The sequence below is a fragment of the Pipistrellus hanaki genome (assembly GCF_964339955.1).
Source record: "Pipistrellus hanaki genome assembly, chromosome: 12".
Classification (NCBI taxonomy): Eukaryota; Metazoa; Chordata; class Mammalia; order Chiroptera; family Vespertilionidae; genus Pipistrellus; species Pipistrellus hanaki.
This window is the reverse complement of record NC_140514.1, coordinates 59,350,747-59,378,353: the sequence shown is the minus strand read 5'-3', so window position 1 is coordinate 59,378,353 and position 27,607 is coordinate 59,350,747. Positions and strand designations below refer to the sequence as shown.

Below are 27,607 nucleotides of genomic sequence, written 5' to 3'. Positions count from 1 at the left end.
GTCCTCCAGGTGAGGGCTGGCCGGGGTGTGGGGTCCTCCAGGTGAGGAATGGCCAGGGTGTGGGGTCCTCCAGGTGAGGAATGGCCGGGGTGTGGGGTCCTCCAGGTGAGGAATGGCCGGGGTGTGGGGTCCTCCAGGTGAGGAATGGCCGGGGTGTGGGGTCCTCCAGGTGAGGAATGGCCGGGGTGTGGGGTCCTCCAGGTGAGGAATGGCCGGGGTGTGGGGTTCTCCAGGTGAGGGCTGGCCGGGGTGTGGGGTCCTCCAGGTGAGGGCTGGCCGGGGTGTGGGGTCCTCCAGGTGAGGAATGGCCGGGGTGTGGGGTCCTCCAGGTGAGGAATGGCCGGGGTGTGGGGTTCTCCAGGTGAGGGCTGGCCGGGGTGTGGGGTTCTCCAGGTGAGGAATGGCCGGGGTGTGGGGTCCTCCAGGTGAGGAATGGCCGGGGTGTGGGGTCCTCCAGGTGAGGGCTGGCCTGGCAGCCAGCAGAAGAGAGGCATTTGCTAAAACTACAGTTGAACCCTGGGCCCAGGACCAGAGGACATGGAAGCTGCGTGTCTGTGGGGGTGTGGACGGCACTTCGCCCACAGCAGGGACTCGCAGCTCCCAGAACGTCACACTTTTGGGGACAAGCCCCTCGGGTACAGGCCAGGCTGACCGAGGTGACACGAAGGGCCAGCCCACACTCTGCCCTCGCCCAGCAGTTCAGTTTGGGGTGAGACTGCCTGGCTGAAGGGCTGTAACAGCAGGGAGGCTGCTTGTTCACCGGCCATCTAAGTCCCTCTGCAGGAGGAAGACGCGCGTCCCCTCCCCCTTCCCCTCCTCACCCCCCTCCCCCAACACACACCGCCTTCGCTGTCAGCAGAGACCATTTCAGATCCAACCTGTGTGAGCCTCCTGCAGCCCTGCGGCTGGAGGAGGAGCCCTTCCCGACAGCAGGTGGCTCCGGGTGCAGGTGCCAGCCAGGCCGGGCGCAGGCTAGGCGGCAGGGAACACCCATTCCTGGGCCCCTGCGCTGAGCCAGTTCTGGGGGGTCAGTCACACAGCGGCCCTTACCCCCGAGCGTCTCGTCCTGGTCCTGGCAGGTCCGGCACAGCAGCAGCACCTCAATCCAGTAGGTGAAGAGCAGTGCGCCAGCGGCCAGCGCTCCGGCCAGGGCGGCCACGGTGCCCAGGAGCACGTGCAGGAGCACCGCTGGGGGGACATCGGAAGTAACTACGACAGGAGCTGGGAATCCGCGCTGTTACCGGCGGCTGTCTGCCCAGAGGAGCGCGGAGCTCGGAGCCGCAGGCCCGGCCAGAGCTCACATGGAAGGCAGCCCGCCCTCCTCCGAGAACCCGTGTCATTACGGGAAGGTTTACGGCCTCGGCCCCTGGTCCCGGAGGCGCCTGGTGCTGTGGCGCCTGCTCTTTGCTCCCCGAGCCCTGTCACCTGTAACCTGGCAACCCCCAGCCCGGTGGCTCGTAACCTGTAGGATTATCCCGGGCCCACTTCCCGGTGCCCATACTTCCTCTCCCCACATAACCGGTCCTTCTCCCAGTGCATGCAGCGGCTGAGGGGCAGGGCGGGTGTGCGGGACCTGCCGCTCTCCGTGCAGCAGGCAGGACCGGAACAAACACTCATCTGGGACCCCACCGTCCCTGCTGCACTGGCTCAGGTGTGGCCACCGCCTCCGCGGTTGTCCGGTCACAGGGAAGCAGCACCGTGAGCACGGGCGCCGTGCGCCCACCACGGCTACGCCCCCTGCTGTCCCACAGCATCGCGCCGGCAGCGCTCCTCTCGCAGGCTGAGTGCCTGCAGCCACAGCCTGGGGGATACCCCACCCTGAGCGGGCGAACCTGGGCGGGCGGTGCTGGGCCGGCGCCTGGGAAGCAGGTCGGAGCCACTGTTACTTATTTTCCCGGGTCTGCCCCGTGCTCTGACCCCTCACTGCTAACTAGATCCAGGTACAGCCGTCCCCACTGATCCACACTCCCTGCGGCAGGGTGCGTCTGCACCCCCTCCCCCACCTAAGGCAGGAGACACACCTTAGCGAGGGCCCGCGGGACCAGGGCCAGAGGCGGTCTCGTTTAAACCCGGGAGCACCCACAGTCCGTGCTCTAGGATCATTATGAACAGTGAATGAGCGAATGACATCCTTTCACCTCTGAGCGTCATCTCTAAAGAATGACAAGCTGTGTCCCGCGGGAGGCCCATCAGCTCTAACGCGTTAGGTCTGACATACACATCCTCCGGCGCCAGCACTCACTCTCGCCTCCAGGCCCCAGTGCCTGACCTCACGTCCGCTGGGCTCAGAAGCCGGAGAGGAAAATGAGGGAGGGACCCAGGTTCTCGCACAGGCCTTTCCTGGAGCCCGCGCGGTGTTTGTGGAATGGCGAGAGAATGAGATGGCTTGGCAGAAATGTGGGTGAGGAGTCCGTGTCTGGGTCACATGTGAGCTGCCTGGCCATGGTCTAGGGCAGGTTTGAGCTCAGCAGCCAACTGTGCAGAAGGCGGTCTGAGGCTGCCTCGCTCCTCTCACCACACACTGCTGCCTGAAAAGCCCTGGCCCGCCCGGGGAGCCCTGTGCCCGACGGGGAGAGCCCTGTGACCCCCGGGGAGCCCTGTGCCCGCCCGGGGAGCCCTATGCCCGCCCGGGAAGCCCTGGCCCGCCCGGGGAGCCCTGTGCCCACCTGGGGAGCCCTGTGCCCGCCTGGGGAGAGCCCTGTGCCCACCCAGGGAGAGCCCTGTGCCCACCCGGGGGGCCCTGTGCCCGCCTGGGGAGAGCCCTGTACCCACCCAGGGAGAGCCCTGTGCCCACCTGGGGAGCCCTGTGCCCGCCTGGGGAGAGCCCTGTGCCCACCCGGGAAGCCCTGTGCCCACCCGGGGGGCCCTGTGCCCACCCTGGGAGCCCTGTGCCCGCCCGGGAAGCCCTGTGCCCACCCGGGGGGCCCTGTGCCTGCCTGTGGGGAGCCCTGTGCCCACCCGGGAAGCCCTGTGCCCACCCGGGGGGCCCTGTGCCCGCCTGGGGAGAGCCCTGTGCCCACCCAGGGAGAGCCCTGTGCCCACCCGGGGGGCCCTGTGCCCACCCAGGGAGAGCCCTGTACCCGCCCGGGGGGCCCTGTGCCCGCCTGGGGAGAGCCCTGTGCCCGCCTGGGGGGCCCTGTGCCCGCCCAGGGGGCCCTGTGCCCGCCTGTGGGAAGCCCTGTGCCCGCCCAGGGGGCCCTGTGCCTGCCTGTGGGGAGCCCTGTGCCCGCCCGGGGGTCTCTGTGTCCACCCGGGGAGCCCTGTGCCCACCCAGGGGGCCCTGTGCCCGCGTACCTCCCTGCTTCCCCCGCAGCCGGAGGGGCTTCGAGGCGTTCCCCAGCGAGTTCTGGGCGAAGCAGATGAACGTCCTGTGCAGGTCGCTCTGGGCAACGCTGTCCAAGCGGAGGGTGCGCCGGATCACTTCCACCTCCACGCTGGCTCTCAGGCTGGGAAAGGAGAGACCTCAGAGCGCCAAGGCACACAGCCGCCGGAGCACACAGTGGGCACACAGCCGCCGGGGCACACAGTGGGCACACAGCCGCCGGGGCACAAAGTGGGCACACAGCCGCCACGGCACACAGTGGGCACACAGCCGCCACGGCACACAGTGGGCACACAGCCACCAGGGCACACAGTGGGCACACAGCCCCTGGGGCAGACAGCCGCCGGGGCACACAGTGGGCACACAGCCGCCGGGGCACACAGTGGGCACACAGCCCCTGGGGCACACATTGGGCACACAGCCCCTGGGGCAGACAGCCGCCGGGACACACAGCCGCCACGGCACATAGTGGGCACACAGCCGCCACGGCACACAGTGGGCACACAGCTGCCACGGCACACAGTGGGCACACAGCCACCAGGGCACACAGTGGGCACACAGCCCCTGGGGCACACATTGGGCACACAGCCCCTGGGGCAGACAGCCGCCGGGACACACAGCCGCCACGGCACATAGTGGGCACACACCCGCCGAGGCACACAGCCCCTGGGGCACACAGTGGGCACACAGCCCCTGGGGCAGACAGCTGCTGGGGCACACAGCCGCCACGGCACACAGTGGGCACACAGCCCCTGGGGCACACATTGGGCACACAGCCCCTGGGGCACACAGTGGGCACACAGCCCCTGGGGCAGACAGCCGCCAGGGCACACAGCCCCTGGGGCACACAGCCGCCAGGGCACACAGTGGGCACACAGCCGCCGGGGCACACAGTGGGCACACAGCCCCTGGGGCACACAGTGGGCACACAGCCCCTGGGGCAGACAGCCGCCGGGGCACACAGTGGGCACACAGCCGCCGGGGCACACAGTGGGCACACAGCCCCTGGGGCACACATTGGGCACACAGCCCCTGGGGCAGACAGCCCGGGACACACAGCCGCCACGGCACATAGTGGGCACACAGCCGCCACGGCACACAGTGGGCACACAGCCGCCACGGCACACAGTGGGCACACAGCCACCAGGGCACACAGTGGGCACACAGCCCCTGGGGCACACATTGGGCACACAGCCCCTGGGGCAGACAGCCGCCGGGACACACAGCCGCCACGGCACATAGTGGGCACACACCCGCCGAGGCACACAGCCCCTGGGGCACACAGTGGGCACACAGCCCCTGGGGCAGACAGCTGCTGGGGCACACAGCCGCCACGGCACACAGTGGGCACACAGCCCCTGGGGCACACATTGGGCACACAGCCCCTGGGGCACACAGTGGGCACACAGCCCCTGGGGCAGACAGCCGCCAGGGCACACAGCCCCTGGGGCACACAGCCGCCAGGGCACACAGTGGGCACACAGCCGCTGGGGCACACAGTGGGCACACAGCCCCTGGGGCAGACAGCCGCCAGGGCACACAGTGGGCACACAGCCCCTGGGGCACACAGTAGGCACACAGCCCCTGGGGCAGACAGCCGCCTGGGTAGACAGCTGCTGGGGCACACAGCCGCCATGGCACACAGTGGGCACACAGCCGCTGGGGCACACAGCCCCTGGGGCAGACAGCCGCCGGGGCACACAGCCCCTGGGGCACACAGTGGGCACACAGCCCCTGGGGCAGACAGCCGCCTGGGTAGACAGCCGCTGGGGCACACAGTGGGCACACAGCCCCTGGGGCACACAGTGGGCACACAGCCCCTGGGGCACACAGTGGGCACACAGCCCCTGGGGCACACAGTGGGCACACAGCCCCTGGGGCAGACAGCCGCCTGGGCAGACAGCCACTGGGGCACACAGCCGCCATGGCACACAGTGGGCATGCAGCCCCTGGGGCACACAGTGGGCACACAGCCCCTGCGTCACGCAGTGGGCACTCAGCCCCTGGGGCAGACAGCTCCCGGGGCAGACAGCCGCTGGGGCCCACAGCCGCCACAGCACACAGTGAGCACACAGCCGCCACGGCACACAGTGGGCACACAGCCCCTGGGGCAGACAGCCGCCAGGGCACACAGTGGGCACACAGCCGCTGGGCCACACAGTGGGCACACAGCCCCTGGGGCAGACAGCCGCCTGGGCAGACAGCCGCTGGGGCACACAGCCGCCACGGCACACAGTGGGCACACGGCCGCCAGGGCACACAGTGGGCACACAGCCCCTGGGGCACACAGTGGGCACACAGCCCCTGGGGCACACAGTGGGCACACAGCCGCCGGGGCACACAGTGGGCACACAGCCCCTGGGGCACACAGCCGCCAGGGCAGTCCCGGGACCTGTGAGGCCGGCCTCGCTCTGCAGCGCGGGGGGCAGCCAGCGGAGGCGCCCCAGCTCAGTGTGGGTGGGCAGGAGGGCGCGGGTTTACAGGACTGAGTCTGCGAAGCAGCGTTCAAGGCTTGCACTGGGGCCGCGCTGGCCTTGCTCACTCTGAGACTTCCCTGAGCACAGACGCCAACGAGGCTTTGCTAGCATCTGCTACGTCCGTGAGGGCTTATGGGTGTCAGGGCGTCTCAGCACAAAAGGGGTTGTGGCCCCTCACACTGCACCTCACGGGAAGCCCTCAGGTGTGGCCTGCGGCCTCTAACATGGCCAGCAATGCAGACCGGGCGCGGGCGGGAGCCGGAGGCACGCTGCCAGCCGTGGACCGATGCCCGCTGTGCCCGGGCCATCGGGACCAGCAGGAGCGGGGCCTCCCTCTGCCTCACCCTGAGGAATCTGGTTGGCACGCTGACAGTGCCGGCGGTGTTGCTTGGAGACCCCAACACCAGCGCTTCCCCACGGAGCGCTTCTTGCGCCGGAGACGTGCTGAGCGTTGGGCCTGCCCTGTGCACCCCTCCCGGGGGCTAAAGGGGGGGCAGGGGGCAGGTGGAGCTCACAGGCTCACGTGGCCGATGGGTGGGAAACAGCCCCCAGAGGGTGAGGTCAGAGCACCCCTCTCACCCTTGACTCCTGTGAACTGGATGCAGTAACAGCTCCCTAGGGGACCCGATGCCTTTCCTTGTGTAGAAACCCGTCCTGGGCTGTGCTTGTCCTTTGGCATGCGTACAGGCCAGAGGGGCGCCGTCACAGCCTGGTCTGTGGAGCAGGGCTCAGAGACGAGCACTGTGTCCTTCGCGCAGGCCCGGCAGACTGGCCCCAGCCCTCACCCTCAGGCCCGTGTCCAGCCCTGAGGAGCTGGCAGATCCGAATGGCTAGAGATCTCCATTTTATGGAGCAAAATTGTCTTCCCAGTTCATTCTGGTCACTAATTTGGGTTCCGTGCTCTTGAGAGCACCAAACTAAGTCTAGATTTTAGAAAGCAGAGTAGCTTCCAAGCATTTCAAGACAGACCCCGCCGAGCTGGCGTCCCAGGCTGCCCGCTGCACTGTCCCCGCTGCCCGGTGCGGGCCGGCCCTCGGTCAGCACGTTTCTCATTCCGCACCTCTGGCTGCCAGAGCCCGCAGACCTGGGTGGCTGAGTGGGCACCGGGGAAACGGGGTCGGGGGCAGCATCCCCCCACTTGTGGGCCACGGGCTGCCTCCTGGTCCGCTGGTGTCTAAAGCGGCCGCACAAGCTGCTGCTACACACGGACTTCAGCACCGCAGGGGCTTCACCCCACGGCCTCGGAGCCCAACTGGCGCAGGGCTAGAGGTAACATGACTGACTCGTCTCACCGTCAGCTGGCGCCCCTGGAGTGCGCGCGCGCGCGCGCGCGCGTGTGTGTGTGTGTGTGTGTGTGTGTGTGTGTGGTGTGTGTATGCGTGTGTGATGTGTGTTGTGTGTGTTTGTATGTGTGGTGTGTGTATGTGTGTGGTAATGGTATGTGTGTGTGTGGTGTGTGTATGGTGTGTGTGTGTGTGTGGTGTGTGTGTGGTGTGTGTATGCGTGTGTGATGTGTGTTGTGTGTGTTTGTATGTGTGGTGTGTGTATGTGTGTGGTAATGGTATGTGTGTGTGTGGTGTGTGTATGGTGTGTGTGTGTGTGGTGTGTATGGTGTGTGGTGTGTGTATGTGTGTGTGGTGTGTGGTGTGTGTGTGGTGTGTGGTGTGTGTGTGTGGGGTGTGTGTGTGTGTATGTGTGTGGTGTGTGTGTGGTGTGTGGTGTGTGTATGTGGTGTGTGTGTGGTGTGGTGTGTGTGTGGGGTGTGTGTGTGTGTATGTGTTTGAGTGTGTGTGTGGTGTGTGATGTGTGTTGTGTGTGTTTGTATGCGTGGTGTGTGTATGTGTGTGGTAATGGTATGTGTGTGTGTGTGTGTGTATGTGTGTGTGTGTGCCTCCGTGTGCACACCACAGAGGTTTCCGAATGTGGGAGCACACATTGTGGCTGCAAAGAATATTGTCTCTGATTTCCTTCTTACCGCCTGCCTTCCTCTGCTGGGATTTCCAGCTCCTGGCCCGAGTCTCTGCTGTACCACCTCAGCACCGGGGCGAAGTGCTCTTCGAAGCCGAAGCGCGCGGTGCAGTTCAGGGTCAGAGGCTTTCCTGCCGACGAGACAGGAGGGGCCGTGAGGACACGCTGCCAGCACCAGGCCTCCCTGCCCCCGGGCGGCGGAGCGGGCGGGCAGGGCCCTCGGGGGCAGAAAGGAGCAGCCAGCAGCGCTGGGAGCGCAGACATGGGCTATGGTTTGGGCTATTTGTTCTATTTTTGTGAAAGAATGTTTCTATCAATTAAAAGATTTTGAATTATAAACTTGTAATAAAGAAAGTATCAGCTATTTTTCAAAAGGGCATTATTAGAACCAAATTTCTTCCTTATTTATTAAAATTTTGTTTATTTTTATTTCTTTTTTATTGTTGACCCTGTGCCCATTTCTCCTTGCCCCGCCTTCGCCCCGGCTCCCAGCCCCCAGCCCCCAGCCCCCGGCCCCCGGCCCCCGGCCCCGGGCTCCCAGCACCCTCCCACCTTCCCTGCCGCTGTCCGTGTGGACAGCCGTGGTAGGTGCTGCCTGGCTGCTCTCTGCTCACGCTTCCCTCCAGCCCCGCCCCCCTGTCAGTCCGTCCCATGTTGTTCACCAGGTAATGTTGCTCATTGGATTCCACACACGAGTGGATCATAAGGTGTGCCTTTCTCTGACTGGCTTATTCGCTCAGCACAATGCTCTCCGGTCCCTCCATGTGGAAACAGCTCTCTGCGTTTAGGACGGAGGTTGGCTCGCTCAGAGCGCAGGCCCCGCGTGGTCTGAGGGACAGGAAGGTGAGTGCTGCACGGCTCCGCCTCCACGGCCGCTGAGGCCAAAGCTGATGTTCCCACGCTCAGCACACCCCACACCCTGACTGGCATGGAGTTCAGAGAAGACGCCATCAGGCATGGAGCGCCATGGACCGTGCACGACAGGTGGGCATGGATTTATTTGCACACTAGCCTGTCTCCCCGTTTCCTCCCGAGAGCTGCCCGGCAATGGGCCTCCTCGGCCTCAGAGGCGGGCAGAGATCCCACCGGAAAACTCATCTCTGCGCCCTACTGATGCTTCTCCCCTCGCGGCACTTCAGATTCCCTGGCTCCACAGGCAACTGCTATTCTTTAATTAAATAACTTTCGTTCTTTCTTTTGTCCTTCCATTCTTGTGTTGTTGCCCATATTGCTATCTTGTAGTCCGGATACACTGCTACCACCACCTAGCGGCCTCTCCCCATAACACAGCCCTGTCCTCACACTTGCGTTAGGAACAGCTCACATGTGACACACACTGTTCTATGGAGCAGCCGGTCCTGTGTTCACAGTGCGGCAGGGGCTGTTGGCCAGGGGTCTGGAGCAGCAGCCGGGAGAGGCCCGCAGAGGGCCATGGCCGCGCCGGGAGGCTGGTCTGGTCAGCCGGTGAGCGGCAGGTGCCTCCTCCTCAGGTACCTCAGCGGCCAGCGGCCACCGCGCTGTTACAGGTCAGAGGCCAGCGGCCACCGCGCTGTTACAGGTCAGAGGCCAGCGGCCACCGCGCTGTTACAGGTCAGAGGCCAGCGGCCACCGCACTGTTACAGGTCAGAGGCCAGAGGCCACCGCGCTGTTACAGGTCAGAGGCCAGCGGCCACCGCACTGTTACAGGTCAGAGGCCACCGCGCTGTTACAGGTCAGAGGCCAGCGGTCACCGCGCTGTTACAAGTCAGAGGCCAGCGGCCACCGCGCTGTTGCAGGTCAGAGGCCAGCGGCCACCGCGCTGATACAGGTGAATGTGCCCAGCAGACATGGCCTGGTAAAAGCTGCTGTTGTGTGATGTGTTGGTAAACGGTAACGTTGTAGAGTCACCACGCCCATGGGCCTCCTGGGTAAGAAAGAGCGATCTCTATGGATCCTGTCAAAGGCCCGCCGCCCGCCAGCCGCCAGCCTCAGTGTGGCCGCGCGGGCCAGCGTGGTTTGCCGATTTCCACACCTGCCGGCTGGAAGTGAGGGTGAGTGACTGAGGAGGCAGCACCGTCCGCGGTGAGCCCCATCCACAGCCCGTTCTCCCGGACTGGAACCCGGTACCGCATCCCTCCGACGTGCTCCGAGTCCCAGTGTCCACCAGGGTGACTCGCAGCCCCACTCACCCAGCTCCGCCTCCAGGGTCTCCTGCACCGGCTCCACGATGTCCGGCTTGAAGGTGGTGTTCTTCACTAACAGAAGAGAAGAGGAGAGGAGGGGAAGGGAGGGGAGGGGAGGGGAGGAAGGGAGGGGAGGGGAGGGGAGGGAAGGGGAGAGGAGGGGAGGGGGGAGGGGAGAGGGGGAGGGGAGGGGAGAGGAGGAGGGGGGAGGGGAAGGGAGGGTAGGAGAGGGGGGGGAGGGGAGGAGGGGAGGAGAGGGGAGGGGAGGGGAGGGGAGAGTAGGGGATGGGGAAGGAGGGGAAGGGAGGAGAGGGGAGGGGAGGGGAGAGTAGGGGATGGGGGAGGAGGGGAGGAGAGGGAAGCGAAGGGGAGGGGAGCGGAGGGGAGGAGAGGAGAGGCATCATTTTGCAGGGGAAGCTGCAGCCACTCTGAGGACTGAACACGTGGCGCTGCCTGTGCAGGTCCATTCCCATCCAGAGGCCAGGCCCTCGCTCCGTGGGAAAGCCAGCTTCCAGAAGGACCAAGGCATCGTTCTGAGGTGCTGGCCACACAGGAGCGTCCACAAACGCCGTCTGTGGGACGCTGTCCGACAGGCCAAGGGGGTGGGCTCGGTCTGCGCCGGGTGGGCAGGCTGTGTGTGTGCTGTGTGTGTGTGTGTGTGCTGTGTGTGTGTGTGTGCTGTGTGTGTGTGTGTGTGCTGTGTGTGTGTGCTGTGTGTGTGTGTGTGTGCTGTGTGTGTGTGTGCTGTGTGTGTGTGTGTGCTGTGTGTGTGTGTGCTGTGTGTGTGTGTGCTGTGTGTGTGTGTGTGCTGTGTGTGTGTGTGCTGTGTGTGTGTGTGCTGTGTGTGTGTGTGCTGTGTGTGCTGTGTGCTGTGTGTGCAGTTTGTGCTGTGTGTGTGTGCTGTGTGCGTGTGTGCTGTGTGTGTGTGTGTGCTGTGTGTGTGTGTGTGCTGTGTGTGTGTGTGTGCTGTGTGTGTGTGTGTGCTGTGTGTGCTGTGTGCTGTGTGTGCAGTTTGTGCTGTGTGTGTGTGTGCTGTGTGTGTGTGTGTGCTGTGTGTGTGTGTGTGCTTTGCTGTGTGTGCTATGCATGCTCTGTGTGTATGGTGTATGTGTGTGTGCTGTGCGTGCGTGCTGTGTGTGTGTCCTGTGTGTGCAGTGTGTGCAGTGTGTGCTGTGCTGTGTGTGCTATGCGTGCTGTGTATGTTGTGCTGTGTGTGCTATGTGTGCTGTGTATGTTGTCCTGTGTGTGCAGTGTGTGTGCTGTGTGTGCTGTGTGTGCTGTGTGTGCTATGCGTGCTGTGTATGTTGTGCTGTGTGTGCTATGTGTGCTGTGTATGTTGTCCTGTGTGTGCAGTGTGTGTGCTGTGTGTGCTGTGTGTGCTATGCATGCTGTGTATGTTGTGCTGTGTGTGCTGTGCTGTGTGTACTATGCGTGCTGTGTATGTTGTGCTGTGTGTGCTGTGTGTGCGTGCTGTGTGTGTGTGCTGTGTGTGCTATGCGTGCTCTGTGTGAATGGTGTATGTGTGTGTGCTGTGCGTGCGTGCTGTGTGTGTGTCCTGTGTGTGCAGTGTGTGCAGTGTGTGCTGTGCTGTGTGTGCTATGCGTGCTGTGTATGTTGTGCTGTGTGTGCTATGTGTGCTGTGTATGTTGCCCTGTGTGTGCAGTGTGTGTGCTGTGTGTGCTGTGTGTGCGTGCTGTGTGTGCTGTGTGTGCTATGCGTGCTGTGTGTGTGTGCTGTGTGTGCTGTGTGTGTGTGCTGTGTGTGCTATGCGTGCTGTGTGTGTGTGCTGTGTGTGCTATGCGTGCTGTGTATATTGTGCTGTGTGTGCTGTGCTGTGTGTACTATGCGTGCTGTGTATGTTGTGCTGTGCGTGCTGTGTGTGCGTGCTGTGTGTGCTGTGTGTGCAGTGTGTGTGCTGTGTGTGCTGTGTGTGCTATGCGTGCTGTGTATGTTGTGCTGTGCGTGCTGTGTGTGCGTGCTGTGTGTGCTGTGTGTGCGTGCTGTGTGTGTGTGCTGTGTGTGCTGTGTGTGCTATGCGTGCTGTGTATGTTGTGCTGTGTGTGCTATGTGTGCTGTGTATGTTGTCCTGTGTGTGCAGTGTGTGTGCTGTGTGTGCTGTGTGTGCTATGCATGCTGTGTATGTTGTGCTGTGTGTGTGTGCTGTGTGTGCTATGTGTGCTGTGTATGTTGTCCTGTGTGTGCAGTGTGTGTGCTGTGTGTGCTGTGTGTGCTATGCGTGCTCTGTGTGTATGGTGTATGTGTGTGTGCTGTGTGTGCGTGCTGTGTGTGTGTGCTGTGTGTGCTGTGTGTGCTATGCGTGCTGTGTATGTTGTGCTGTGTGTGCTGTGTGTGTGTGCTGTGTGTGCTGTGTGTGCTATGCATGCTGTGTATGTTGTGCTGTGTGTGCTGTGCTGTGTGTACTATGCGTGCTATGTATGTTGTGCTGTGTGTGCTGTGTGTGCGTGCTGTGTGTGTGTGCTGTGTGTGCTATGCGTGCTGTGTATGTTGTGCTGTGTATGTTGTGCTGTGTGTGCAGTGTGTGTGCTGTGTGTACTATGCGTGCTGTGTATGTTGTGCTGTGTGTGCTGTGTGTGTGTGCTGTGTGTGCTGTGTGTGCTATGCGTGCTGTGTATGTTGTGCTGTGTGTGCTATGTGTGCTGTGTATGTTGTGCTGTGTGTGCTGTGTGTGTGTGCTATGCGTGCTGTGTGTGAATGGAAAACCCAACTGGGGACACCTTGGATGTGAGCCTTCCCCGAGAGGACTCGAGGTCAGTGGGAAATGATGCTGTGACATCCCGGCTTTCCCAGTGACCTGCATGTCTACCTTTTCTGTTTCCCACAAAGGAAGGTGTCACACAGCCTCAGGAAGTGGCTTTCACTGTGTAGCTGGGATTCAAACATGAAATCTGAAACCAAGATGCCACTCACCGATGGTTTTCACGTGGACAACAGCTCTGACCGTCAAGTTGCTCGCCCCCTCGGCCTTGGGGTAGTCGCAGGCGTAGGTGCCCTGGTGGAAGTCGTAGATTGCGTCCAGCTGCAGCGGGTTGCTCCTCCGCCCAGAGAGCAGCGTCCCATTCTAACCCGAGAGACAGGCGTCAGGAGAAGCTCTCCCCGGAGGCCCGCACACATCGCACCCCGGAGGGCACAGCCCTGAGCTGGCACAGGACAGCCCCCGAGCGAGGGGAGCTCTGTTCGGAAGCTGTCCTAGCAAGTCCTTCCTTGAAACAGCGGCGTCTGCACCCCGCCATGCTGTGGGAGATCGGGCCCCATCCAGTCAGCCCACTAGCCTGCATTTAATTTACCATTTTCCAAAGCGAGACTCGGGCCCATGAGAGTGTTCTACAAAACTCACCATATTCTAATTTAATCCCAAGTGAACAACACCTATGTGTTTATTATGTCTGAAAATTGATGCAGATTATCTGTATATGGGGCTAAAATAAAGCTTCCTCTTTAAATAAATTTAACTTTAAAATTTAAAACATTAAGTATATCGATATGACAGCGAATGGCTGATGACTTGAAAATAGCTGTTTCCCTCATGGTGGCCAAAGCAGGCTGAGGACAGAAACAGCAGGGAGCTCCCTCTTTCTTCAGAGTCTGTCCAGGCCTCTCTGGCGCTTCAGATAAACCCTCTCCACCGCAGTGCCTGCCTTCCTCACCCTCCTCACTGCAGGGCCTGCCTTCCTCACCCTCCTCTCTGCAGTGCCTGCCTTCCTCACCCTCCTCACTGCAGTGCCTGCCTTCCTCACCCTCCTCACTGCAGTGCCTGCCTTCCTCACCCTCCTCACCGCAGTGCCTGCCTTCCTCACCCTCCTCGCTGCAGTGCCTGCCTTCCTCACCCTCCTCACTGCAGTGCCTGCCTTCCTCACCCTCCTCTCTGCAGTGCCTGCCTTCCTCACCCTCCTCACTGCAGGGCCTGCCTTCCTCACCCTCCTCACTGCAGGGCCTGCCTTCCTCACTCTCCCAGATGCAGTGACTGCCTTCCCTTCCCTGCAGCGGCCTCTGCTCCTGCCATCCCCTCAGTGCCATGCTCCTTATCACCCAGGCACACAGTCTGCTGCCTTTCCCAGGGTGGGTGCTGCTCAGCTTCAGTCCCAGGGAGAGGAGAGGGAGCCGTTCCCGGACAGGGCGGGCACACTCCCAGCTCCGCACAGCGGGGTCCAAGCCATTGCGTCCTCCCTGTGTGTGCCCTCGTATGGACTGTGGTGTTGAGTGTGTAGGTATCTCCCTATCTGGGGTTGTCGAGAGCAGTGTTTGTGCCGAGACACGTGCCAGGTCCTGACATCCCGGGCAGAATCCACCGGCCTTTCTCTCAGGGAGTGCTGTGCAAGGACGCAGGCCCGCGTGCCAGCTGGAGGCAGCCGCACCCGGAGGCAGCCGCACAGGGTGCCGTGCCCCGCTCACAGGAAGCTGGTGTGCCCCTCAGTCCACGCAGAGCGCTGAAGGACACGCAGGAACCAATCAGCTGAAGGAAAGCCATCTAAGAACACTCCCATGTGCACAGGGAGCAAGGCTGCTGAGGGCGCTGCCTGGCTGTGTGTGAGCTCCGGGCTCCGGCCCAGCAGGCGGGGCTGCCCTCTGCGAGGGTGAGTGCGTGCCTGCACGACTGAGCGGAAGGCTTTGAAGCATAAGAGTCATTATTAGACTTTTTAAAATGGCAACTCAGTGTGAGAGCACCCACCCAGGTAAGCAGAGACTGTCATAATCACTTTTGTCCCAGGAGGCACGGGCGGGGTCGGGGCATGAGCATCTGTTTGGTGATTCTCACGTGCAATTACAAGGAGCTCCTGCCTCCACTTGGCATGTGGCCTTCCGAGTCCCAACCAGGAGCCCGCTCACCACTGCAGGCAAGGAGAAGGAGTGAGAACGAAGAGCACAGTGAAAGCCTGTGACCATGCAGCCAGTGCTTTCCCTGCTTCAGCTCGCCTGACTGTCCAAAGGATCATCTGGCAGGTTTCCCATTTTACAGACAAGGAGCCTGAGCTCCCCGACTTCCTCTTTTGCTCTGGCACAGAGCTAGTCAGTGAGAGCACTGGGAATTTATCTACATTTCTCTGATTTTGAGTTTCCAGTTCTGATGGAGGAATTCCCCTTCCATGCTGCCTGCTGACTTGTAGAGTCAGGGATTCCCCACTCCACGTCCGGTGTGCTTCCTGTGGCTCAGGGGGAATTTCCAGGAGGTTGGCAAACAGCCAGGCCGGTGGGGGGAGCAGAACTGGTTGGAGGGGAGCTGCCATGTGAGGTAAACCAAGGCCAAGCAGTGGGGCGGACAGGTTAACAGCCGATCAGCTGACCTCAAGGATCAAGAAGCCTTCTAGAGGAAGGTTCAGAGCAGGGATAGAAGTCAGGGACAGAACTCTGCACAGCACATAACAACGTGAAAGAACAGAAACCAGAGTGGAGGTTGTTGTAAGTCACGTGGGAAGGCAGAGTTAGGACGAAGACGTTGGCTGAGCCAGGGAAGACCAGTGATAAACAGTGGACCTAATCCTCCTCCTATATAATAAAATCAACCTAACAAGAACAAGCACTGACCACCAGGAGGCAGACGCTCAACACAGGAGCTAGCTTCCCCCAGCCCACAGGCACCTATGGCCCAATCAGGGCCTGCCAGCCAACCTCTCAGTGGCTTCTCCAGGCAGGCAGGCTCTGATTGCCTGATGGGGAACAGGGAACCAGGGTGGGTGACTGCGGACACGGTGGCACCGGGCCAAGGCCCCTGCACCGCTGATCACTCCATACACAGAGGGCAACCAGTGTCGGGGGACAGACTGGCAAGCGGGTGGGAACAGCCAACCTCGAGGCACCTCCCCTCCCCCTCAGGCCCGTGGGCTCCAACTGCCCAATGGCAAGTGGGGAACAAGGGGTGGGTGGCAGCGGGGGGCAGGGGTGGCCGCTGGCAGCCAGGAAGACGGCCCTAATCACTGGCCAAGCCTAGGGCCTGTACCCATGCACCAATTTCGTGCCCCAGGCCTCTAGCTTTTTCCATAAAATTGTAAGTATGGCTCAGTATGTGCCTTTAAGACTTTATGAGGTAGAAATAAAAGGACTATGAAAGACAAGAGATAAGAGATAAGAAATTTGTGTTAAGAATGATGGAGACCCCCTTGTAATAATACAATCACAAATGAGTCAGGTGGGAGACAGAGGGGATACAGAAGGAGCAGAGTCAGTGTGAGCCTGGGTGAATGGTGTCAGGAAGTCCTGGAGAGAACCGAGGCATGAAAATAAAGCTGAGGACACTAAACACCCTTTATTTTATTGACTTATTTTAATCCTCCCCTGAGAATATTTTAAATTTGATTTTAGAGAAAGGGGAAGAGAGGGAGAGAGCCATCTATGTGGAAGAGAAGCACTGGTTGCCTGCCCCGGTACTTGCCCTGATCCGGGATCAAACCCAGAACCTGTTTGGTGTATGGGACCACACACCAGCCAACTGAGCTACCTGGCAGGGTGAGAGGACTTTCAAAGGAATGTGTGGAGCAAAAAGAACAAAGCGAAAGTGTGGCCGACTCGAGACTTTTCTACTCCGATGCACCTGTGTCTCAGGTCCTGTCTTCCCGGGTCGCGATGCTCTGTTAATGACTGCGCGTCCAGATCCCTCTTCTCACCCCTGATTGAATGAGTGGCTACTTTCCCCAGTTTGGTAAATGCTGTGAGTTTACTTTGAGCCATAAAGTCCCCAAATGTGATAGTCACCCTCACATCCTCCACTTACATAATTTGATCTTCTGTTTTATCCTTGAAAATATCTGCAGGGTTCAGCATCTTCTCTCTACTCCCCCTGGGTCTGGGTCAGGACTTGCACTTGTAAAGGTCAAACACACCCACAGGGACCTAGGAACACCGCCATGTTCCCAGCCTGGCGCCTGGCGCCCGTCCACCCTGACCCACCAGGCACGGCCCTCTGCCCGCCGAGCCGAGCGCTACCCAGCCCGGAGCATGCCTGCCGGCTCCCGTTCCCAGCGTCCATCCATCCCGCACTCCCTCCGGGGGCCGCTGCCGCCACTGACAGCATTCCATTCACACGCATTCTGCTCTAACACGTGTCTTTTAATGGGAGTAAAGGCATGTTATGGAGAGCAATTCCGCCTGGATTCAGGCGCCCGCGTTAGTGCCATCTGCTCTGCCAGGGCTGTGAGCCGCCCCTAGCTGAGTGCTGCCGTTTGGCATGAGAGAAGGGAGCACTGGTGCTGTTTCCTGCCTAATAGCATCACTTTCAGTAATGCACTGCACCCAGGAGGTCTGTGAGCCCCGGGTGTGCATGTGTCTGTGTGCACTGCACACACACACACACACACACACACACACACACACACGTGATGCATAGATATAACCTGAACATGCCTCTCCAAAGCTGCATCGGAGGGTACAGTTTGCCAGCAGCGTTGTTTCCTGCGCTGAGAGCAGAAGCCTTTCCCACTGACACATCCCGCACGCGCAGTGAGAGCCCGGAGAAGTGGGAGCGGCAGCCAGCCCAGGGCGCCTCCCAGAGCAGTCTGTGCGGCCGCCGGGGCGCTCTGGCTGGTGCTCACCCACAGGGAAAACGCCTTTCACTCGGTGCGCACGTCCGTCTGAAAGCGGCAGCCTCTCTCCGGCTGGGAGCAGCCGGGGCAGAGCAAGGCCTCTGCCATCCCCCACAATGCTCACCAGCCCAGGAGTTTAGCTCTTAGGAGAGAGCCGAAAAGATGAACAGAACCATGGACTCCTTACTGACCTCATCTTAGAGGCTGTGAGACTAATGTGCCCCAAACTGCAAGTCTTTGAAGCCAGCAGGCTTTCAGTGTCACTTTAAAACGCAAATGGCAGCACTCACCCTCCCGGGTCCGGTCCTATGTCTACAAAGGACACAGAGCACGGCCGCCTGTTGTCCCAGGTCTCAGGAGAACCAAGTGGCAAACGCTCTCCCCAGCAGGCACCCCCCACCCCCGCCTCCACTGTGGGGTCTGGGAGTGCAGGCACCACCCAGCAAGTAGGCTGCCGGCTGGGCATCGGCAGCGGCAAGCTAAAATGGTTTTTAAGTTAACAAACGGACATGTTTTGAAGTCAGATGTAAAGTTTTACATGATTTTTTGAGGCAAAGTACTGGACTTTCTACGATTATTGCTAAGCAGTGGCATTTGAATTCTATTCCCTGATTCCGTGTCCAGGGGCCGGTGGCAGGGCCATGGAGGCAGTGCTGCGAGCGCTGGCACAGACTGGTGCTCGGTAACCATGAGCAGGGAGAATGCCCGTGGTTGGTAATGATCATGGAACTGCCTCTCTCAGCACTGCCTGTCTCTCTAGGCCCCCAGAGCTGCCCCCAGGAAAGGGCTCTGCTCCCCCCACCCTCCCAGCCCTTCTCCCTTGTTGGGAGCGCCCTCCCCCAAACACTTCAGGGCTTTCCCAGGCGCCCTCGCCGGCTGCTGGGCGGCGGTGACTGCCGCGCCCCACCAGAGGAGTCTCCGGCACGTGGCAGGGCCGGGCACAGCTGGCACAGCTCCTGTGGCCTCTGGCGAAGGCCATCTTAGAAAGTCGGCCTTTCTTGTAGGCGCCAGGCCGGCCTCGGGAAGCTCGGGCCTGACATCCCACACCGCGGTTCTGTACAGACAGACCTGCACGAACACCTCCTGCGCGGGTAAGGAGAAGCCACTCTCACCTGGTACCAGGTCAGCTCCGGGCTCAGGGGGGCCCCCTGGCAGCCGAGGCCGGGGCAGTGAATGGCGTCCGTGCTGCCCAGCCGGAGGTAGCGCATGTGGGGTGCGGGGCGCGGGCAGGGCGGGCGGGGCTGCACCTTCAGGACCGTCTGGGCGCAGCAGGCCTCCTTGCCGGGGCTCCTAGGGAGGCAGCCGTGAACACAGTGAGACCCAGACACCAGGGCCGGCCTGCTTTCAGATAAGAATGCTGTGGACATACCTGGCCCTGGGCCTGCAGACGTATGACCCCGCGTGGCTGCTGTCCGCGGTCAGGAAGCGCAGGGCCGTCTTGTCCAGGAGGAGGTGAGACTGCTTCCCGGTGATTTCCTGTAGCGCGCCTCCGTCCCCGGCTTGGCGGTACCACTGGGCCTCGGACAGGCCCGGCTGCTGGCAGGGCGGGCGCGCAGGGCCCCGGGCAGGGGAGACAGACTCTCTGTGGTGGAAGCGGGGTCTCTCCGGCTCCGCGAAGTCACAAAACAGGACAAACTCCTCGGCGCTGTCCCCGGAGAACTGCCACAGAACGTGGCTGGTGTGGCAACCTGCAGCCACACGGACAAAGCCACACAGAAGCGTGCTCAGAGCGACACTGACCGATATTCACAAAGAACACTGGCATCGCTCCACTTCCTTGTCCCCGGGTGTGGGAAAAGGGAGTTTACATGCTAATGCGCCCCCTCCCCCAGGGCACCCCGGCATCCTCAGCACCCGGCACCTTCAGCATAGCAGCGGGTAATATTTGATTATCACCTAATTTTATTTTGAGCAGGCTAAGCCTGTGTATTCCTCCTTCTGCTCCCACCCAGCACACCCCTGAGTAATGGGGCTCCCATCAATGCTGAAGGCTGTTCACCCCAATAATTTCTCCTCTTACAAGCCCCTACTTGTAAGAAGAATGTGTTCTGTGACGTGTGTCATGCTACTGATATATCAAATTATCTGTCACTTGGACCATAAGGTTCAGTGCTGACATGAAAAGCGAAGCCCTACCTGAAATGTTAAACCCTTCCGTCCTGTCTCCCGTGACAAACCAGAGGAAGAGCCACCCCACGCGCAGCATCGTCCGCCCCGGCCGCTCCCCCGGGGAGCTCCGCGGTGCGCCGGCACTGGGTCCGCCCGCGAGGCCGCCTCATTGCTGTGAGAAGGGGAGACAAGAAATCGAAACCCTGAGCAAAATGCAAGTCACACAGGAAGCTTCGAAAGGGCAGGTTCTTCCCGGGAGCGGCCAGGGGCCACATGTGCACGGCAGCGGGGTGTGCGGGCTGTGCGGCCCCCCTCGGAGGGGGCATGGCAGGCCGGGGCGCAGCCCCGCGTCCTTCTGACCCGTCTCTGCACCGGGTCTTCCTGCCACGTCGCACCTCGGTGCCACTGCCATGAGTGGCTTGGAAAGAGTGAAATGAAAAAGCTCCTGAAAAGACAATGCCCGCTGAGTGAGATCTGGCCCCCTGCCTGGGAGTGGGTGGTGAAGTCTGCACGCTGCTGGCTGGTGGGAACCGCAGCGAATGAGGAAGCTGGCCTCTGCCGCAGTGAGAGGAAGACGCTGCGGCCATGGCATTGCAACCCAGCCCCTGCGGGGAATGGGACAGGCCGCCGCAGGGAGTGTAGGAACTGGGCTGGGCCCCCAGCAGCCGGGCACTTGCTGGTAGGGTGGCCACTGGGATTTTCAAATCACCGACAAGAGGAGAGGCCAGGGCCTGATCCGTCAAGGCCACCGCAGGGGGGTATGAGGTGGGAACACCCTCCCCTCCTGGCAGTCCGCCTCAGGGCGCCAGCCTGACTGCTCTGGTGCTGGCCTTCTTGCCATTACCTCACTTGGTGGAAGGCTCTGGAGTCTCTATTATAAGAACACAAATCCCATTCATGAAGGCTCCTTCCTTATTTTTAAACACGCCCTATGCTTCCCCCTCCCCCCCCCCCATACCATCACTAGGATAAGATAACACCCTTGCCAGGATATTACCTTTGAGGGTTAGGATTTCAACATATAAATTAGGAGGCTGGGGGAACACAGACATTCAGGTCATAGCAGTGGGTAATATTTGATTTTATTTTATTTTGAGTGGAAAAATAAAAGTAATTTTCCTATAGAACAGTTTTCCTGTGCCTCTGAGAGTTCCGACTGTGTTCGCTAACATAGAAGTAAGCTGTGCAGTATTCTTGGGCTTTACAGACATAAGACACGTTACCCCCAGACCTCAGCTAACACTTCTGAAAACACTTCCACCTGTTGCAGGCAAACTGAGGAGGGGACAAATGAAATGTACAGCCCTGTTCTCAAGGCCTGACCGTGTGGAGAACAATGTTAAAGAAAACATTATTTGACACTCAGTAGAACATCAAGGAGGACTTTGTTCAAGACCGGGGCCTAGAGAGAGAGATCAGCTAAACTCGAGAGTAAGGACGGGCGGGGTGGGGCAGGGCTGGGGGGAGGGGGGGCTCTCCAGCCCAGGAGCAGAGCAAGGCAATCCGGGGATGGACACTTCCCAAGAGGAGAGAGGACAGGCTGGGGAGTCTCAGGAAGCTGCCTAACAGGATTCTTTCTGGAGAAGCGGAAGGACTTAGAAACAAGGGTGGGGAGTAGAAACGTGACCGGGTATCAGGTGGCTGATCAGATATCAAGGCCAGGGGATGACTTAGCAGAATTCCTTGCTAAAACTGGCTGGGCAGAGGAGACAAAGCAGGGCTGGGCCCAGCTGACCTGAGAAGAGGTCTTCAGAGGAGCCAGATAAGGAGAGAGTCTTTGTCAACATGAATATGCAAATAAACAATTCCATGAAGATGAAATAAAAAAACAAATGCAGTGGTGACAGGAAAGGGAAAATGAAGGGGGAAGTGAAGGGAGGGGAAGGGAAGGGAAGGGGAGAAAATAAGCTATCCTAACTATCATATGGCCTGAAAGTTCCCTTAAAAAATCTTCTCCCCCACGTCTTTGATTCTTAGGAGGCTCACAGCATCAAGCTCTCTGTGGACCACCTCTAACCAGCCAGGCAACTCTCCTGCTCACACATTCCTGCCCTCACTGGTCCTTCCTGCAACCACTCCCTCCACCCACGCCTTTCCCAGGACTCCATCTTTTCTCATAAAGAAACATTGCCTTTCCTCATCTTATAAAAGTCTTCATTTTCAACCATTTTCCAACACACACACACACACACACACACACACACACACACACACCCTGTCTCCAATATCTTTGGATGCAGGAGGAGGGGATAACTTTAATATTTATAAATTAGTTATCAATAATTAATGTTTCTCTAGCAGAAACAATGAGCTTGAGGTGTCCTTGGGGATTTGGTTGGAGCAAAGGAGTCTGGGGCAATAGCACGGGGGAAGGGCTCACTCCAGAGAGGTCTGGAAGCTTCCGGGAGAAGAGGTGGGCTGCTCGAGGAGCACCGGCCGGAAGGGGGGTCAGGACCTGAAAAAGGTGAACAGAACATGGCCCAAAAGGAAGAAAATAAAAAGCAGCACAGGGACCCCCTGACACTGAGCGCAGAGAGAACTTGAAGAGAAGACTCGATGCCCATGGCAGCAGCTAAGGAGGAATCAGACACCAAAGCACTGCAAGCATCCAGTATGTTTGGCCACCAAGGCACAGAGGAGTGCACAGGGAGGGAGATGCCAGAGCTGTGCTGTGACAGGGAGCAGGGGGACAACATGGGCGCGGGGACAAGCTCTGACTCCCACAGCCACTCAGCGGGAAGAAGACTCCTGCGCTGCGGAGAGGAGCTGTGGCAGGACCCCCATTGTGGTGTGGGGAGTGAGGAGGCAGGTAGCAGGTGAATAGAAGTGAGAGTGAGACTCATGGACCAATTTCTCTGAGGAGGCAGGAAGAGAGGCAGCCTGAAACCGTAGAGACATGATCTTGGACGGGAGGAGGGCAGAGCCACGCAGCGGGCACGGCTCCCAGCCCAGCATGCCAGGCGGAGGCATGTGAGCTGTGGAAGTGGGGTGCCCAGGAGCTCCCTGAGTGTGGAGGGCTGAGAGAGGCCGGGATGCTGTGCTCTCTGTCCCCACAGGCTGCTCTTTCTCATAAGGACTGTGGTCAAGGAAAGGGCAGGCTACGCTGCCGCCTTTCAGGACGTGGCCTGCCCCGCATCTTCCCTTCCTTTGGCCACAAAGCCCTGAGCAGATAACCTACCATCGCCGGCCTCTGGCGGCATTTGCCTACGCTGACTTCACCGGCCCTCTGCCTGCGTGCCAGGTGGAGAATCCAGTCCCCAGCACGTGGGAAGGCCTGCATGACCTCATTTGGCTCTCATGTCTGACCGGGACTTCTTCCTCAGAGAGCCCTCCCTGCTCACCTGCATGATGACACCCCTCCCCCTCCCCCACTGCGCTGCCAGCCAGGAACGCTCACATCACTCAGGTGGCATTCCTTTGTCTCAGTGACCCAGGCTCTCGTGTACTCGCTGGGTGAGAGTTACTGTCCTTCTGTTTTATTGATAGACAAAGTTCACCATGCTTGAGATAGTGGTCCCCACTAATAATGGGTGCATAGTGGGGAGTTTAGGAACAAATGTGGAGACTCTGTCCCGCTACCACATGCTGTTGCCTCACAGAAGGAGATGAGAGCCCATCAGGGGACTCCCAGTGTCCGAAGGGTCTCTTTCTCAAAGCATTTCCTGGTTCTATATGAGCTGCATGTCTTCTGTCAGAGGTTGAGGATCACCGCCCTCTGTGGGTCAAGGCTACAACTTCAGTGATGTTTGGTTGATAGTGAACTAAGAATTTCACTGACCAGAGCTTTGAGTGGGAAAAAACAAAAGAGAAGAAAATGCTGGAGAAGTCAGGTGTCAAATATCTTGAGTCCTTACCCAGAAAATGCTCAAAGCCCTATGAATAGATTTATGTTAGAACCACCAGGTTTTATAAACTGGGAACTCCAGACATGTAGAAATATAAATTTTGCCAGTCAGATAGCACACATATTATTACAAAACATTTTATGAGAAGCAATTGTGTTAGCAATTCATTTTGAAACATCTTTAAGCTCTTTCTGCAGTTTACATTTTCTGGTTAGGAAATCTAGTGAAAAAGTGTACTATTACCTTACCTTTATTTCCTGTTCTGAAGAAGAAAAAAGAGGAAGGAACTTCATGTCACTTCAGTGACTGCCGGCTGTTCTTGCTGAGGAACATGTGAGAATACCAGTCTTCAGAGAATTCTCCTGTCTCTCTTCCTAGTCAGACAGGTAACTGGAGAAGACGCAACAAAAGTTAACTCTTACAAGTTTGGAAATACACCTGGGGGAAAAAGACAATTTTTATTATTTTGTAAGGGACCCCTGACATTGTCAAATCCATGGTCATATAGAGGAAAATCAAATAACTACATCTATCAGTCGCAGGAAATGCCCTGAAGGTGAAGCATCTGAGACTCTGTGACTACCTCTTGACTAGCTGAGGTTTGTGGTTGGGCAAAGTTGAAAACTGAGTAAGCCTATTTCCTTTACAGGAATTTCCTGTGAAGACTCTTAGCACTCAATTTCTCAACTGTGGGTGTTTGTTTGTTTGTTGTTTTTGGTCTTTTACAACTAACCTCCTAAGTGTAACCTTGAAGATAAGCACTCAGTTTTTCTTGTGATTAGGAAATAATCTGAACTCACCAATGTTTTGTGGTGTACATGTTTATTAAGAGAAAGCTTCAAAATATAACATAATTAAGAACACCATGGTTCTTTGATAGGACAACTAAAATCCTTTAAGAAAGACCTTTCGGCACTCAGGGAGCACACTGGCCAGAAAGAGCTTTATCTAGGCAGCACGGGGGTTGAGCCAAGGAAACACGCTCCTCTCACCTTCTAATAAAGATGAGGACTCTTCGGGGAGCCCCCGCCATTCTGGGCCACTTCTGCACACGGCTGGAGGGGAGCCCCAGGGACAGCTGGAGACCAGGTTCTCTTTGGGGTGAAGGCAGCGTTAGCAACTATAGAAGCAAGCTCAAAGCATTTCTGTGCTCCTCATGACCCTGCAGATTCCTAGAGAACACACGTCTGTCTTTGCAGGCTGTGCGGAGGGAGGCTGGGGAGCCGGTGAAAGGACACTCCACTCGGGGCTCAGCCCGTGTCCTGGGAGCAGCACGGAGACGCCCTGGGGCTGGGGAGAGGCCGGGTAAGATGGGAGTGAAGGGCTGACATAGGGGTCCTATGGCAGGTCCCAGTGAGTGTTGAATTGAACTGGCCTGTGGTGGAATGGGCATGGGCTATCTTCCTGAAGCTCCAGGGGCTCTGATGCAGACCTGGAGGCTGAGTGTAAGGCATGTAGAAAGGTGCTTCTGAAGTTCATTTGTTCACTGGATTGGACGTGGAGTAGGGTTTGCAGGAGATGGAGTGCCCTGGGCAGGCTCTGGAGACATAGTCTCCAAAAGCTGCTCCCTGTGCGGTCTGTTTCTCCCGTCTCCGAATCTAGGCAGACTGACTTGCTCTAACCCATAGGATGCAGAGTCCATGACACTGCACCAGCTCTGGACCTAGTTTCCAAAAAATCTTCTGCTTTCATTTTCTTTCTCTCCGAAGTCAAATATTCTGTAAACAAGCCCAAGGTAGCTATAAAAAACAATTGTAAAAACATGAAGAGAGGGAAATGGAGAGGGAGAGGGAGAGGGAGAGGGAGAGGGAGAGGGAGAGGGAGAGGGAGAGAGAGAGACATTGATGTGAAAGATTGGTTGGAGCACACTGATTGGTTGCCTCCGGTATGTGCTCCAACCAAGGATCAAACCATCAACCTTTTAGTGTACAGGACAATGCTCCAACCAACTGAGCATACAGCAGATGAGATACTGCCTCACTGCCAGCAAACAACAAGTGAAAGGGAACCCTCATGCACTGCTGGTGGGAATGCAGACTGGTGCAGTCACTGTGGAAAACAGTGTGGAGTTCCTTCAAAAAATTAAATATGGAACTCCCATTTGACCCAGTGATCCCACTTCTAGGAATATATCTTAAGAAACTCAAAATACCAATCAGAAAGAATGTATTCACCCCTAAGTTCATGGCAGCATAATTTACAATAGGTACTTGTAAGATCTGGAAATAGCCCAAGTGTTCATCAATAGATGAGTGTATAAAGAAGCTGTGGTACATTTACACCATGGAATACTATGTGCTGTAAAAAAGAAGAATTTCTTACCTTTTGAGACAGCATGGAGGAACCTGGACAGGATCATGGTAAGTGAAATAAGTCAGCCAGAGAAAGACAAGTATTGCATGATCTCACTCATATGTGGGACCTAATGAACAAAATAGCCAGACAATAAAATAAGTTCAGAAACATAGAAGCATGGAACAGATTGACAAATCTCAGAGGGAAGAGGTGGGAAAGGCATTAACCAAAGAACTTATAAGCATACTAGTGGCCTGGTACACAAATTTGTGCAAATTGAAAGGAAATTAATAAGAATAAATATTCTAGTATCCAATTTTCCCTTCTCTGTAATAGAAGGATCAATAAAATTCACAATCGACAATGATAGATGGAAACACATATGTGTGATTGGCACCAGCAAGAGCTTTATATGTATCGTCCATACACGTGTCAACTTAGCCTTTTCCTATCTAATAAAAAGGTAATATGCAAATTAACCATCACTCTGTCACAAAGATGGTGGATCCCATAACCACAAGATGGTGGCGCCCAGTCCTCTCAGCCCTGCCAGAGTCTCCCAGTCCTGGGGAGCGGCCACTGAGAGCAGGCATCATGAGTGGCCTGGCAAAATGCTTGCTTCATTGCTGCGGCAGCGAGGCAAGTGTTCCACGCCCAGCTGTGGAGGGAGGGCTTTCTGACCAAGCTGGGCACGGATGGGAGAAGCAGCCCTGCAGGGCACCTGGCACCTCACAGCCCTTGGCGGGCCAAGGATAGGATGAATCATTGAGCCCCAAGTGCAGCCGCCAGTGCTGCCAGAGGATCGTGTTCAGAGAGTGGGGTCTACATCACAGCCCTCCTCTGAGTCTCATGCTGTTAAAGAGGCTGGAGGTCCAGGTGACACAGTTCAGAAACCACGCATGCAGGGGAAAGCCCGTAATGCCCTGCCTCACAGTCGCCTTTTGGGGAGGACCCTACCTTTCATGGCCACCCGGCTTCTCTTCCCACCTGGGAGGGTCACATGCTCATCTGCCAGGAGTGGGAGCTCTCAGGAGCACCAGTGTATAGAGGCCTCTCGCTCCTGCTTTACCCTGCCACTGTGTGCCCACGGGAGAGCCAGCCTCTTGGGCGGCTCTGAGTGACTAACAAGACATCAGCTCAGGGCCTGCACAGCCCGGGGCTATGGCCCCAGTGAACGACCAGCATGCCTGACATACTGGCCAAGGATGCTGGGAGGTGAAGGCTCAAAAAGACCCACACAAAACAGCTGTGGTGAGGGAGCCAGCCTCCTGTCAGCAGGTGGCATGACAGAGGTGGGATGCGTCCTGGAAATGTACTGTGAAGGGCTTGGGAAGTTACAGTCTAGAACCAGTCCCTGCCAGTCATTGCTCCTGAGGCGTAGCTGCCAATTCTCTTGATTTTGTGTGTCCTTTATCTTCGGCACACTCATGCATGCGCATATCACAGATATATGTGACACACACATCCTACCTTTTCCCACATTCGCAGCTCAGACACCTGCAGGGAATCACCAGGCGCTATTTCATAGGTCCCAGGTAGTTGGCATTTCCTACTGAATGGACTTGGGAGTGGAATTTATTGTGTAACTACACCAATTGCATGCAATGACAGTGGATGTTCTGTCTGGTGGCCTGGCTATTCTGGCAGCAGCATTGGCCGGGGCACAAAACACTTGTGTTGTTGCCCCGGTGATGAGGAAAGAGTTCCATGCCAAGCCACAGAGAGCCTCTGGCTGGGGAGGGAAGTTGGGGGCCAGGAGGCCTGCAGGGGAGAGTATTTGGGGGGAATCAGGACAAAGGGGGGGCAGTTGGGGACAAGCAGGCTGGCAGAGGGGGCAATTGGGGGCGAGCAGGTCAGCCTGCAGAGTGTTTAGGGGTGATCAGGCAGGCAAGCAGGT

General features: G+C 58.3%; 1 protein-coding gene across 2 annotated transcripts in view; it reads right to left on the bottom strand.

The window, feature by feature from the left end:
- The window catches only part of IL18RAP (interleukin 18 receptor accessory protein), a 31,788-nt gene extending 7,804 nt beyond the window's left edge, over window positions 1-23,984 (bottom strand). Inside the window, exons 1-10 of one of the 2 annotated variants that reach the window (XM_084900506.1) lie at window positions 23,943-23,984; window positions 23,664-23,805; window positions 19,598-19,742; window positions 18,831-19,149; window positions 18,574-18,751; window positions 12,858-13,008; window positions 9,936-10,001; window positions 7,775-7,898; window positions 3,295-3,446; window positions 1,051-1,188 (exon numbers count right to left, since the gene is read on the bottom strand). In XM_084900506.1, the coding sequence (XP_084756632.1) occupies window positions 1,051-1,188; window positions 3,295-3,446; window positions 7,775-7,898; window positions 9,936-10,001; window positions 12,858-13,008; window positions 18,574-18,751; window positions 18,831-19,149; window positions 19,598-19,667 (1,198 nt within the window). In that variant the 5' untranslated portion in view covers window positions 19,668-19,742; window positions 23,664-23,805; window positions 23,943-23,984. Of the gene's footprint in view, window positions 1-1,050; window positions 1,189-3,294; window positions 3,447-7,774; window positions 7,899-9,935; window positions 10,002-12,857; window positions 13,009-18,573; window positions 18,752-18,830; window positions 19,150-19,597; window positions 19,743-23,663; window positions 23,895-23,942 lie in introns of those variants that run through there. The other variant, XM_084900505.1, reaches the window with a different exon arrangement.
- Window positions 23,985-27,607: the final 3,623 nt, after the last annotated feature.